This window comes from Porites lutea, chromosome 1 (genome assembly GCF_958299795.1).
Source record: "Porites lutea chromosome 1, jaPorLute2.1, whole genome shotgun sequence".
NCBI lineage: Eukaryota > Metazoa > Cnidaria > Anthozoa > Scleractinia > Poritidae > Porites > Porites lutea.
Genome location: NC_133201.1, coordinates 3,323,792 through 3,338,549, shown reverse-complemented (window position 1 = coordinate 3,338,549; position 14,758 = coordinate 3,323,792). Strand labels below are relative to the sequence as shown.

The 14,758-nt window shown below is 38.4% G+C and overlaps 1 protein-coding gene and 1 non-coding gene across 7 annotated transcripts; one reads left to right on the top strand and one right to left on the bottom strand.

Moving 5' to 3' along the window:
• Positions 1-2,316: 2,316 nt before the first annotated feature.
• LOC140942604 (uncharacterized) lies at positions 2,317-9,943 on the bottom strand. 6 transcript variants are annotated; one of them, XM_073391528.1, is made up of 4 exons: positions 9,892-9,930; positions 7,365-7,437; positions 6,822-6,902; positions 2,317-5,722 (listed from the first exon to the last, which is right to left on the bottom strand). In XM_073391528.1, the coding sequence occupies exons 3-4, from the start codon at positions 6,885-6,887 to the stop codon at positions 2,891-2,893; spliced, it is 2,898 nt and encodes a 965-aa protein (XP_073247629.1). In that variant the 5' UTR covers positions 6,888-6,902; positions 7,365-7,437; positions 9,892-9,930; the 3' UTR covers positions 2,317-2,890. The 6 variants fall into 6 exon arrangements, with proteins under 6 accessions (XP_073247629.1, XP_073247638.1, XP_073247646.1 ...); XM_073391537.1 differs by having other exon boundaries at positions 9,775-9,922; XM_073391545.1 differs by lacking the exon at positions 9,892-9,930 and adding an exon at positions 8,274-8,373.
• A 3,869-nt stretch (positions 9,944-13,812) lies between these two features.
• Positions 13,813-13,978, top strand: LOC140924342 (U1 spliceosomal RNA). The gene has a single exon (XR_012164249.1). It is a non-coding gene; the product is annotated as a U1 spliceosomal RNA (small nuclear RNA).
• The last annotated feature ends 780 nt before the right edge of the window (positions 13,979-14,758 follow it).

Genomic DNA, 14,758 nt, shown 5'->3' with positions numbered 1-14,758 from the left:
CTCTGGGAACCTTTCTTGAGTCATTGTGGTAGCTATGCCTCGCTGACGAAGTCTAACAAGACCGAAACAGCTGTCCGTGGTTGCTAACACTTTGGCTCAACCTTTCAGGTAGAAACAAAAAGCCTAGTGCTGTTCTACCGATGTCGCCTTAGTGCTCATTTTGTGGCTATCAGCTTACCATCTTTACTTTGCTTGATATGCCATTCTTAGCCACATCCTGCTTTTGTGCCATTCTTTCACATGCAAGTTGGGAATTACTTCGATTCGTGATTGGGTGAAGGGTGGAATTGCTTGCGCACGTGCGCTGATTGGCTATGAAATTACTTTGGTTTTGGTTTTAGGACACTTAATTGAAAACCACTCTAAAACGAAAGACCTAAACAAGACAGCAAACAGACCACTTTTTTGACCCAAGGGTGGGGATAGAGAATGTGGTCAATAAACCAAAATTGGCAACTTAAATATATCTTTCCTGCATTCCAACAAGCAATGATGCCAAGTCGGTCTAGCTCACTGAGGACGAAAATAATTTATGAAAATGTCCACCCCAACCTCAATCTGGTACTATTGTTTGTACGCACTGAAGTGAAGTGCGGGAAACGTTTATGTTTCTTAGTGAAAAATCCCATAAACTCTATTGGACATCAGATCCCCATCACGCAGGTTACACAGGATAGTAACAACAACTTGTTCCCAATCACAGTGGATTTTAGTCCCAAATCGTATTTGTTACTTGCAAATCAACTTTGTTTATTTGACCTCTGGGGAGCAAAGCTAATTGCCAACAACAGCCGACCGAAGACGCGAGGTTGCGAGGCGGCAGCATAATAAAGCCGCGCGTGAAAGTTTCAAGCCCAGAAAGAATCTCGAAGCGATGTAACATAAGGTAATGTAAGGTAACAATTATGACGACATACAGAACATTGTTTTCGAGCGAACACGTGATACAGAACAGAGAATCTACGAGCCGTGTGCGTGTTTGTGAGTCCCGTGGTTATTCCAACACAACCGAAACGACACAACAACAAAACAACCACAACACATGCAGGCTGCTTTCTCGTAAATTAGGCTCATTCATAGAAATTTCTAAACAAATTGAACTGCGCGCGCTAAAAGGTAATTGGTCGTTGGGACTAGCGAGAGCTATAACTAGTAATATAATAGCAATACCTGGTAAAGGAATTAACCATTTCTGGTAATATTTGTATAGGTAATAGCATGATTTGTAGTGATATTTCAAAATTGTTATACGTAATTTCACGAGCCGTTAGGCGAGTGAAATTTGAGACAATTTTGAAATATCACGAGTGGAATTTATGCCAAATATCACGTACAAATCATGCTATTAATTGTTTATACTACTACCCTTAGAAGGTTTGTAATTTTCACATGTAGGTATTTCAAATTAAGCTGAAATACCACTGCTCTAAGCCAATCAAATTGCAGAAATTTCTCATGTAGTAGCATAATGTTGTGTAATTTCATTGTTAATTAATTGATTTAGTTTGATCTTTTGTTGTTACTGGTCTTCAAATCTAAGGTTGGAAGTATCCTATATGTTGGCCTTTGGCTCTATTGAGTAGTTAGCATGGGCACCAAACACTATTTTCAATCATCTGATGATTAACCCAGTGGTAATCTTTGTTTTGTGATTGCATTGACATTGAGTAGTTTTCAGTTGAGTGACGTAAAACCAAAACCAAAGAAATCACTCTGGCCGATCACAAACAACACATTAAGCAATTCAATGGACCAATCAAGACTCAAACTGACGCAAATCGTGGAAAAATGTGTGTGATATCAAGTTAAGATTGGTTTTGGGTGAGAAAGTTGCGCCAGTTTTTTTTACATGTAAGCCAATCGCGTAGCGAAGCAATGCAAAACCAACTGATGTATTGCCTAGAAAGTAAAACTGTCTCACGTAGTCGTTATTTGGGTCATCAAGCAACGCTCCTTCCCTCCCTCTCTCATTGTGCTACAATCAATTTAGTCAAAATATTGATCGCAAGGATCGGACAATTTGAATACCTGTGAAGGTTCCACTAATACAGTTAGAGGCCCATCAAAAAGCCAGGTTTGAAGTTTAGGAAGAGAATATTTCCTAAATTCTGTCGTGAGATTTCTTTAAAATTTGATGCGTAGAAAGGCAAAAAGCTTCTTAAAAAGTTAAATAAACAAAATCTTACGAGAGCAACATGCTCACGTCTACAAAACTTGATTTTCCTTAATAAGTTTTGTTGCTCTTGTATGATTTTGATTATTTTCTTTTTTCAGAGACTCGTTGCCTTCTTACATGATAAGATGTCATGGAAGAAGTCGATTTCGGTGTAGCCACGTTAGCTCTTAAAGTGATTTTATTAAGGCCATGGGATCGGAGCTCAGCCAAGAAATTATGACTTAGAAATGCTTGGTAGGCGCCTCTGGAATAAATCGAAAAGAGCAACATCTAGAAATAATATCTGTGATGGCCAGCAGAAGGAGCTGAGATGAAGGACTGAATATATTTGATTTGTTAGTAGAGAGTTTGTAGAGTGAGACGTAACCCGATCATTCTCCTCCAATATAAGACTACAACGCCTACGGTTTAATCGCTGCTTTACAATTCGTTTTTACAATATCTATCTATGAACAATGCAGCATTCGTAGGTTTTTAAAAAAGAAAACAGTTCACTTGCTCATTTTTGTTTTACAATCAATCGTAGTATATGGTTGGTCTGTCATCACATGATAGTGAATATATCGAACCTGACTGCTGTCTGCAATTCCTTTCTTAGAGTCCACAGAATTACAACAATTCATTTCATTTTCTCGGAGACAAGTTCTTTGTAGTAACTATTGGCCACAATGAGTAGTACCTCAACATTCGTTCCACAGCGGGCGTGTTAAAAACTCACCACTTTTCGTTTAAAAGTTTCAAAATATACTTTAAAAACATCTGCGCTTTAACACCATTTTCTTCCAGCATCATTGATCCCATTACATTTTGTCGTGGGTTAAAAAACGATGGAACAAACTGATTCGAAAGCCAATCATTACATTTCATGAATATGTCCTTAACTATTTCTGGGTCAGGTTCTTCATTCGACGCAACATCCGAAGCATTTTCTGACCGTTGAGTGTATTGCTCGAATTCACGAAAGACAGTTTCCACTCCATCCTTCGTTGCTTTTTCTTCTATGGAGTAGAAGAGGGCCATTTTTAGTATATATGATGGCAAAATACCTTCGACGGTTTCAAACAGAACAGGGTCCTCATTGGAAGACAAACTGTCATGTTCACTTACATACTGCATCTTCGCGTCTCTATACTCCTCAAAGCTAACAAAGGGACAAATAGCAGAGCTGATCAGCGACTTGGCAGCTATGTAGCTATTTCGAATTCGATGAAGGCATCTTTTCATAATAGCAGTCTCAACAAGACACAGAGAACATCTCCAAAGTCCGTCATCGTCTTGACTCGTCAGTTTTGGAACAGCGAGACAGGGAAGCTGTAAAAAATCTGGAACAAGGAGTGGAGACTGGATTCGAAAATTGTCTGGCCAAGAAGGAAGACGAACTGCGGGGACAAAATCAACTTCGATTGCCAGAGTTTTATATCTCGATCCTTTCCACAAAAGGAAGAACTTGGGGTCATTGGTGACGTCCTTCATTACCAAGCGTTCATCTTTTGGGAACCTTTCATCGAAAACGATATTGGATAGTTGCTGTGCGAATAGATTAAACATCATGCAATTTGAAATCGCTTTCGGTCCCAGGTCTTCAGTAAACTCTGAGTACTCGTAGCTTGTGTGATTTTTCAGAAAGATTTGAGTGTAATTTGACACTGATGATGAAGTTTCTTCATAATCTACCCCCTTCTCTAATACCTCTTTTACTTTGTCATTTGCTTCTCTATCTGGAAAGAGTTGAACAAATTCGCGAATGTCCTCGGTTTCATGTTCTGGATAAATATTTTCACTCAGTTCATCGAGGCAGACAACATAGTCAAACTCATCTGGATATTTTGTCTTGGTTCCTTCTGATGAACTACCTGCGTGGTACAGAGTACAGCGCATTTTTGGATGATTGTCTGCTATACGCTTTACCACATTTGTCGCAAATCTGTCTAAAACATCCCGGATTTCTCCCGCTTCGGGATCTTCAAAAACTGTCCCTATTCCCGGTGTGGAAATTAAGCAGTTTAAATATTCATTCAAAGTGCCCGACATTCGTAACGATTCCTCGCTAGGACTGATGATGTCTTGAAAAGTTTCAAGCTGCAAAAACTCGCTGCCATGTTTTGCTAACAGTTTCTTTCGTTGTTCCAATTCAAGTTTATAACTTCCGTCTTTGTCATGCATTATCTGCAGAAAATCGAGACTGGACCAAAATTTCGCCAGCTCTTCCGCTGTTTGTTCACATGCATCGCGGAGTTCAACATCACATCCTGCTTTGATTAAAACATCTGCAACAGAAGCCTTGTTGCTCCACGCTGCAAAATGGAGTGGTGTGGACTGATATTTGTCTTGTGCGTTGATATTTGCCCCTAGTTTGATTAGAGAATTGCAAATGACGTCAGACCCCCTCTCCGCTGCAATATGTAATGGTTGTCTGCCTACGGAATCTTTCACGTTCACGTCTGCTCCACGTTCAACTAACGCTTTAAAAAGTTCCTTCTTGTCCTTCTCGATAGCATAATGCAAGACTGTCTGTCCCCACGTATCAGGACAATTGATATCAAGTTCCTTGTCCAATAAGAAGGTTAAAATATCAATGACGTCATGTCCATCTCGGTCTACAATACAATGCAGTAAACTGCGTTTACGACCGTCTACAGTGGTGGGTACACATCCTTTTTGTACAAGGTATTCCAAAACTTGCAATGGCGCTCGCGCAGGTATTGCTAAATGCAGGACGGTTTGACCAATGGCATCCTTGGAATTAGCTGCACTATCATGAATGACTAGAAGTTTGATGTATTCTAAGAACAACTTGCTATCATCTTCTGAAAGAGGTCTGTTTTCCTCGACGAGATGATGAATTGGATTCATTCCCTGCAGATCTAAATCTGTTACAGATGCTCCAGCTTTTATCAGAATGTTCACTGTTTGTCCTTTCTCGAGGTGATAATTCATGACAGCCAAATGTAGTGGCGACCTGCCCTGGGAATCTTTCGAATTTACATTCGCTCCCATTTCAATCAGTTTTTGAGTTAGTTTTTCGTCGTGTGGCTTTTCCATAAATGATGAACAGAGTGTGTGAAGTGGAGTCTCTCCCTTGGCATTGGTATATAGAACATCGGCACCAACTGACAAGAAAAATTCTACAAGCTCGTGTTTGCCTTTCCTTATTGCTGTTTGTAATGGAGAGTATCCAAATTTATCACGACCATTTAGGTTAGCCTTAGCTTGAAATAGTAATTGGGCAGACTTTAAATCTCGGACATTGTGCAAAAGGCTATGTTTTCCAATGACGTGTGCACCATTTTGCAATAAGATTTCAATAACTTTTGCGTGCCCTCCATCTACAGCATGATAAAGAGCTGTGAACCCATCATTGTCCTCTTCATTGACGTCACCTCCATTGTTGATCAAGTCAATGAGCTCAGTCTCATTTCCTTCACTCGCTAAGCGATGGAGGGTGGGAGAAACTGAGTAGGAATCAGCCGGAAAAATTTGCTCTATGAATTGGCCCAGGTGTGGAAATGGTTTGTAAGTGCCGGTTACTCTGCTGTCACCCATAACCTAGAAAAAATTGTTACCATTATCAAAGGAAATCTTGGCTGAAAAGCAGTTTACGCTCTAAAGTAGACCTAATGGTTCTCTTGAACTGGTCCCGAGGTTTTAAGTCAATATCTCTGTAAGTGGTTTGAATACGAAGTGTCCGGTTTTCAGTTTAAATCACTTGGGCATTACCATGTTTACTTTACGGTAATCTATGACGTCATTGCACGGTCAGATATTTCAATATGGAGTCTACAGATGAAGATTTCTCGTTGCAACTGTACATTTTCAACCGGACTACGAATTAGAAACTATAAGAAGCACTTTTATATATCTAAATTGACGCAATGCTGTATTTTTAAAACGTCCAACCACGCAATCACGTCATAATTTCCCATCAAGCTTGGCAAAAATAAACATGGGCGAACTCGCTGGTAATTTGAAATCCTAAAAGAGCAGAAACGAAACGCCCAGCATTCAAAGCAGGCAAAGAATTATCGACTTGAAACTAATGAAACGATTTAACACACGCAAACACCAACTTGCAACTTGGAGCTAAACTATTTTTTAGCCAATAAATTATTCCCTTTAACATGGCATGCAAAATAAATGGCACAAAAGCAAAAAATGGTGATTTTTTAGGTTATTGGCGTTCTTAAAATTTCTCTATTTTAAACCTACATACATTAATCTTTAATGACAATTATGATGACAGACCAAGGCCTGATTATGGTATACCATAAATAACCATGTACGTAAATGAAAAGTGTGTTTTATGAAGTGAAAGCTATGAACAATAATTATTTTACTGAAACTCAGAGGCGGTAGAGCCGGCAATGTCCTAGCACCCTCAATTTACAAAGGTAGAGTGAGTATACATTCAACTTCACATTTTGTGATGAAGAGGGTGTAATTAGCCAAGCATACATGGAAAACGTAAAGAAGAAGACAAACACATAAGAGTTTAATGACCTATGAAGCGTCTATTTTAGGTCTTCTGACTGAAAATTGTATCAAAGTACACTGCTGACTGGAGCGAAAGAGAATGTTTTCGGATGAAACGGAGATGGAACGTTGTGATCAGCACCCACTCCCCTTCCCCACTGATCATACTACTCACCTGCCTCAGAAACTGCAATACAACAAAGAAAAAACAAGCTTTGGTGTATTTTATGTCATACTTCATGTGTTTATGAACTCACTATGAATATGAAAATAAACAATATGTGATAAATATTTGCAGTGAAAACATGCCTGGCAGCCCGGAAGAATCTTAAATAGACCACAATCAGAAATTTTCACAGATTTTCAATGTTTGAAGCAAGTCTTACTCAAGCCTTTTGAGAGTATTCTATATTTGTTTGGAAATGCTGAGGGATTCCAAAAATAATTTTAATAATACTAGTAATAATAAAACCTTTATTTAAGTGTCAAGCAGAAATAGCAGGACAAACCACTAAATGGGCCAGGGACACTTAAGCTAAAATAATATATAGATTTAGCCAGGGCTAAAAGCGAGGCTCCCATTAATAAATTTACAATTTAAATCAAACAATAAACTTGTTCCAAAATTCAGTTAACTTTTAGAGCACATTCATGTGACTTTTGAGGGAAAGGCTAAGAGAAGATGCTTGATGCTGCTTTTGTTTGCCTTTTTTCTTACCACTTTTCTGTTGTGTGTTTCCCTTCCCCTGCTGCTGACCTTTCCCACTTTTCAATTGCTTTGCTGTTTGAGCCTAAACAAGGGACAAAACCAATATTAATTAACATACATGTAATAATAAAAGAATATCACAGTTCACAACAAAATGCACGCCATCAAGGAGTTGACACGCTAAGGCCCTGCTTTTAAGGTGTATTCGATTGGCTGGATTGGATCTGATTTTTAATTGGAGTCTTGTGCATTTTTAAGCACCTTAGATATTAAAGATGTGTTTAATGTTGTATAATTTAGCAAGTGTAGGCCACTCAGGCCTTGTAAAGCTTTGCAAAAACAAATCATTTTGAACGACTATTTCCACTTAATCCTATTCCAGAATACAGCCAATTGAATGAACCATTAAATTAAATATAAACGAGAGAAATTGGTTTCTCAAGGAGATTAACAAGTTATATTCAATTTAGTGTCACAAAAAACAACTGATCTTAAGTAGTCATGACAAACAAAGGCAGGTGTGCAGGTGTGCAAGGTGTGGAAGTTTGAGTGCAAAATTTTAAAGACATTTTCAAAAACTCATTAACAATTCATGAAGGAAATACTAAAGAAATTATAAAACTATTTATGAGTGTTTTTAAATCTGATAAAATCATGACTGAAACTGGATTCTACTTTTTCAAGGAAAACTTGCCAGAATATCAAGATAACAGCAGAATTGGATAGATTTGACGCGAAATTTTTGAAGCTGTTCAAAAAACTCGCAGTTCATGGTTTATCAGGTTTTTGGCTTCACCTCATGTTTTAATTAAAACCAGATAAAACACTATTGCTTGTTTATTAACCATTACTTTATTGTGATTTTCATGAATTTACATGTATATTGTAAAAGGTAAATTAAACATTACATATTGCTACCTGGGATACAAATCATACCACTCCATGATAACATTAAAATTATCACTGCACTCGAATTCTAGGGGACTGGGACTCTGGAAACTAAAAACATCTTTTTTGACTGAAATAAAAATGTTAACCAAATCAACGCAACTATTCAGAAAGCGAGGGATGAATAAAGAGAAGACGACTTGGTCAACCCTTCACTTCTTTGGGAAATGATTAAACTCAAAGTGCATGAGAAATCACTATCCTATTCCAAGATTAGAAGGCAACAAACGAAACAACGTGACACAGTGCTTGAACAAACAATCACCAAATTAGAGGAGGAACTCTACAAAAGAAATCTCATTGATGCTCAATTTTCACACCTCTCAGAAGAAATCAATGAACGAAAGTTTGAGTTTGAGAAAATAATTGAAGATTGCACAAAAGGTGCAATCCTGAGGTCTAAAACCAAATGGTACAATGAAGGAGAAAATAATACTTACACAGCTGTACCATTGGAATTCTCTTTTGGAACGTTATATCAAACACCCTAATCAACACGTTGTGACTATACTTGCGGCCAAGGCAACTGCTAACCGCTTAAACATTTTCCCCCTAATCTAATTAATAGTGATCAAAGTGGCTTTATAAAAGGCAGATTTATTGGTGAAAACATGCGATTATTAGAAAGCATCATTAGCTAAGCCAAAGAGAAAAACATTCCTGGACTACTTCTGTTTCTTGATTTTGAGAAAATTTTTGATACAATAGAATGGCCTTTTATAGGAAAAACTCTCAACTATTTTGGAACTCAATATGCTAATGAACCCGTTATTTTGCTCAGGGGTGGGAGTGGGGGTGAGGAGCAAAGATTGTTTGGAATAACAATTTCCACATATTCTGTAATTGGAATTACTGGTTTGCACATGCTGTCATCAAAATTAAAATGAACAAGGTTTTAAGATTTTCTTATCTCGTTAGGAACAGGACTTTCTTACTATGTAATAATTATTGTTTTCATGGCAAAAGTTAATTCCTGATGTTTTTGTTATCCTCTATCTGCCATACTCATGTCCTTCAGAGGGGCACAAATAGGATATTTCCATACTGAGCTCTATAAATTTCTGGGAAACTTTTTGAGGAATATCTCAGCACTGGGGAATTGTACAAGCCTGAGACTTCGCTAGGTTGTTTATTGATTGATCTTCTAAAACACTGCATTTTTCTTGACGCCATCTATCCATAATTTGAATGGTTTCAATTTCAATTTGTGATAGCATGACTGTGAAAACCACCAATACTGACTCCAACGAATATTCTGACTCCAATGAATATTCCGTGATTACCGACTTTTATCGACACATTTAACTTCTCGATTGACAATTATCGACAAATAGTGAGTTGTATCGACTTATCCACAACGTTTTCGATGATCGATCTTGATCTGCATGTTACGCCCTGAGAGTAGAAACTGATATAAAATATGGAATAGGTATAGATTTCACAGAAAGTATTACGGATAATTTGAACTCACGGTACTTCCTCCATCGGCCACACTTGGTGATTTCGTCCTTTTTCCCTTTATAACAAACGCAATATTAATCAACATACTAAATTACCCTTCTAACTCATCCTTTTTCTAACTAAATACCTTATCTTGCTTCGCTGTTTGCATCCGCCATCTGTGCCTGCGGGTAAGTACTTCATATATCCCTGTACACTATAATAAGCGATACATGAAGTACCTACGCGCTCTCGTTCGAAGTGACCGCTGACCGAAAAAACCCGAGACCAGTCGTAGACGTCCAAATCACAAGACGAGCGCAATCTCGTTCCCAAGACGAGCGGGTCACTAACCCTGAGTGGGGTTGAATGACAAAGCAAAAGTTTAACATCAATTTCTGCAAACTTTGCGACACTTTTCTCGATGTCAAGCCTAGCCTTTTCACTGCTACCCTTTTCTTCCAATTGTACTGAGAACTGTTATTGCGCAAACTCCTACACTATCGACACGCGTGTGCGTATAAGTGAAAAGGGTCTCGCCATTTCAGAGTTACCCCGGGCCTCTGTATCAAAACGAGGTTAAGTGCTCAACCTTTGATTTGAAAATGACTTTTCATTCTCATGCAAATAAAACTCATTTTCACGAGAAAGGTTTGTACTTGGCCCCATTTTGAAAGTGAGGGATTTTGGAACTGGGAAGGGGCCTATTTCTTCAAAGTGCACACTCAAAAAGTTTTATTCTTCACAGCAACATTCTCTACTCCACTGCTTACGTTTCTGATTTCGAGCCTGGAGTCGAAATTCTTACCGCAACAGTCGATTGAAGAAATCGGTTCTGTTACACAGTTAGACGACCATTGGTCTTTTAACTTAGGTTTGTTGGCGCCATTGTTAGCTGTATGACTTGAGTCGTCTCACAAAAAAGATGGCCTCCTGCTCGAAATTCAATCTGGTGGATTTTTGATGTCATGTGGTTGTTAAGGTCGCGGGGGACTCCTTGGGTTCATTGTTGGGCATTTATTTAAAGCGTATGCATGAAGTACAACGACTGATATTGAGAGGTTTACCATGTTTACGAGATATTCATAACAATTAATTTATAACTGGATAAAAGATGAGCTCATAATTTAAGTTATTATTCATTTAAAAGATTTCTCCGTTTCTGATTGGCTAAAATCCCACGCATATTTCATGATAACCAGCAAATTTGGGAGAATTTTGCAATATGTGAAATGCAGCAAAATTGCTGAACTGCTTAATTATTGAACCGTTAACCGAGAAGACCTGGGGACGAGGTTGAGTTGTTTTGGTTGCTTTTGGTTGTGACTACAAAATGGCGGAACATTTCACTCCTTTCACGAGGAAGAAGTAGGCAAACTATTTGCTAAAAACATGGCAAGAGCAGCAAGAAGAAATTACAACTCGACGGACATCTGCTATTTGGAGATTATCTTCAGACCTGAACAATCCTTTATCTCCTGAATTTGCCGATAAGCATTCACTATCGAAGATGAACTCAGCATTGACTTGAAGAAGGAGCCGATTTTTCCTCAGGGGAAAGGGGAGGGGGTCTGTACACAGGCTAGTCACAAGCCCGGCATAAAATAGAGTTCTAGCGAGATATTCTTCCTTCCTCTGCTTTCCATCAGATTCAACAGATCCCCAGAATAGTTTTCCCGCCTCCTCCCCATTTTCACCACCTTTCAACGATTTGCACGTTTATTATATCCTGTCGCTTAGATAATATCACTCTTTAAGGCTGACGGTAATTTGTGGCCCCATTTATGAACAAGAAATCATGTACGAAAAGGTTTATTGTTGTGTTTGTAGTTTGCTAATTATTCAATTAAAACTGGCCACGATCATGGCCAAATTTATTCCAACAAAGTTGTTTCTTATTGCTGCTTCTGGGGAATAAGCTCTCAAATGTTTTCTCAACAAATCTCGCCCCTTTTAAGTGCATCACATCAGATCATATTTTACATGAAAACACGGCTCGATATAAAAGCATTTTAAGAGATGTAGCAAAAGCAAAATTTTGCCTTATGAATTTATTCATAGATAGTTGTCCCCAGCGGCCTTAATATGTAGCCATTTCACGCTAACATTTTTTTTCATTACGATACTTGCTATTTATAAAAAAAATAATGCTGGTCTTGAATCAGATGCTGTTTATTTTCTGTACACATTGCACCTATTAACGCTTCACTATGCCATGAAAAGAAGTACGTCTGTGCAGACTGTCTGACCATCCTGATCTCGTCGGAATTCTTCCGATTTTGCTCGAAAATCCTGAATCCTGGCCAAAATGGGAGCGGGATAGGAGAAATTCCGATGTTGAAATCTCTTCTGAAATTTTCAAATGAATTCTTATGATACTCATTCAATGACACCAAACAGAGTATATCCAGGAAAACTTCCAAAGACCGCACGAAATATAAAATAGAATCGACTACTTGTACGCGAAAGCTCGAAAATAAAAATATGAATAAAAACTAGAAATGGCGTTCAGAGTATCAAGATTTCCAAATTTTCTGGGAAAACAGGCCCCCAGCCCTCCCCCCACCACGCACAGTGGCTCGTCCCTTCAGCGCTCACCAGGGCAGGATTCGTCTGTTATTAAAAAAACACGATTTTATATACTTAAACGGTAGAACAGAACTTCTGTTTTAAAATCATAGTACTGTCAAAAAATCCTTGATCACAGATTATACACATTGACGACTCTTCTAAACGAAAAAATAACTAAGGTTCATTTCATGGGTACGCCACCAAAACATTCGGGAGGGTCTGCCAAATTTTCGGGAGGACTTAGAGTTATTCATAGGACTGCCCCAACAACGTTTGTTAGAGTTGTCACCCCACGTGGTAGCAGTACATTGTAACCCCCTGACGTAATAGATTTTGAAATGTCAGTTGCCCGCTTCAAGATTTTGGCGGGAAACAGTTTCATTGTTACATGTCATGTGACCCCAAAGTAACCAATGAGAGCGTGCACTTTCGGGACTAAAGCATTTATCTCAAGTATGAACGGACAATATTAAATGATATACGTGCTTTAACAGGAACAATAGTGAGTCGCCGATAGAGCGCAGATCGTCCCTCACTTAAGTTTCCATGACAAACTTCTACAGCGTCATGTATTTGTGCAATGATCGGGAAAGTAGAACAAGATTTGAACTCTTCCTATCATCCAGAGACCAATGCAAAGGCCATGGCCAAATGGGTCCATATGAATGCGACCTGAGGTAGACCTATCCTCCATGGTCCTCCATCATAAGGTGTCCCTGACCATCAGTCCCAAACCCTTAAAGATCATATGGAAACCAAGGTTAATTGAATGTGGTATCGATCTGTTAAAATCCTTTGGAATTTACTAAATATCGATCAGAATCAGAATAAACTATTACTACTGATGAAAAATTAATATATAAATGAGAACTATACTTTTAATTCTTTGGTCTATTGAGATACTTATGAATGTAGGGAAAAAGAAATTAATCTCGCTCAAAATATTTATTCGTTTTAAAAAAAATGTCATTGTCCTTATAAATGATCCGTTTTTTAACCCACTTGCTAAATATAAAGATCCTCCACGATGATTCTGAAACATAAGAAATATATAATGATACATCGTTCAGTCTGAAACAAAGTAGCGGCTACATTAATTATTTCCTTTAGGTAAGGTGAAACAGCCATACAACCAATTTGCAAGGATTAATTTTTTATTTATGGGGAAATTATCCAAATGGTTTCATCAAGGCGCAACTTCAAAGAAATTATCATAACCTGAAACTGAGCTTGATAACGTGGAGAGCGCCATTTGCGTGTTGTGTTAAAACACAGATGCCACCTTATGCACGTGACCAGGCTACTCTTCCACGCTTACGAACCCAACACTACTCATGCGCACCCCTTTCTCATGCTGAGCAAGAGCCAAACAATCATGTTCATTGGCTGCTTGCGTGAAATTAAACACTTTCTGCAAAAGTATATGGTTCCGAGTGAAATCCCATAACACTGAAGCATTTGCCAGGGTATAAAAGGGATCGTAGAGCGCGCAGTTTCCATACTTACAGGGCACAGGAACTACTGTGATCACGAAGGCAGTGTTCCCTGGTTTCGGTCTTCACTGCACTTTAGAAGGCTGATTCCCGCGTGTTCCCCAGAATTTGGGTGCACGGTGTGCAATTTTTGATAGTCGGGCAGACCTGCGTTCGCGCTCGTAGGCCCTCCAACTGAACAAGAAACAATCGGAGCGAAATTCAAGGACATTTATCGCAGAGAGTTCCCATTGAACGATTCTCGCGGTGTATCCCTTGAGTGCTACCAAAAAGGTTTGAAAAGCTCAAATAAGAATCATATCGATGTTAAAAATCATGCAATCTAATTCTTTCTAGCCTTTTATTTTCACCTCCGGTGTCCTAATCGAACAGTGATCGAAGACTCTTGCACTTTCAATCGAAACTATACTCTTTAAGTCGAAGTTTTCGCAACAAATTTTTGTCTGACTATACAACATTAACTGATGTATTGTTAAGTCCAATTAGAGCTTTCTTTCTTTGTTCATGCTACACAAATGAGTAAATATGGAGCGTTTATTAAGGCTGATTTCCGTAAGACAGTCAGTCTGGCTGCTAATTTCCTAGTTTGTCAAATATACATGTAGAGGAAGATTTTAGAGCAAAATCTGTATGTATAGCACGGTTTTATGTTCCTGCAAAGTTGCAAAGGAAGTTCTCACTTTATGTCCTTAATGCGTTCCCCGTTAACTGAGAATAGAACGATAAACATTAAAACCCGTTAATTAGCAATATGTTGACATCACTTTCATATAAGCTGATTCATCAACAGCGAAAACTCTTAAATTCTATCACTTTTTAACACTTTTTAAACTAAACATAAACGGTGTTTTAGTTTTACCCATAAGATTAAGAGAGATTTTTCTCCAAAGAAAATACAATTTGGTAATCAGTTACTTAAAACAGTATTTTAAGCTGGTCAGGCTGTTTTGA

Excerpts from the sequence above, each read along its gene's own strand:
- LOC140942604 (XM_073391528.1), bottom strand. The coding sequence starts at position 6,887 with ATGAAGTATGACATAAAATACACCAAAGCTTGTTTTTTCTTTGTTGTA. Across the intron at positions 5,723-6,821 it reads TATTGCAGTTTCTGAGGCAG|GTTATGGGTGACAGCAGAGT; the intron begins GTGAGTAGTATG and ends AATTTTTTCTAG.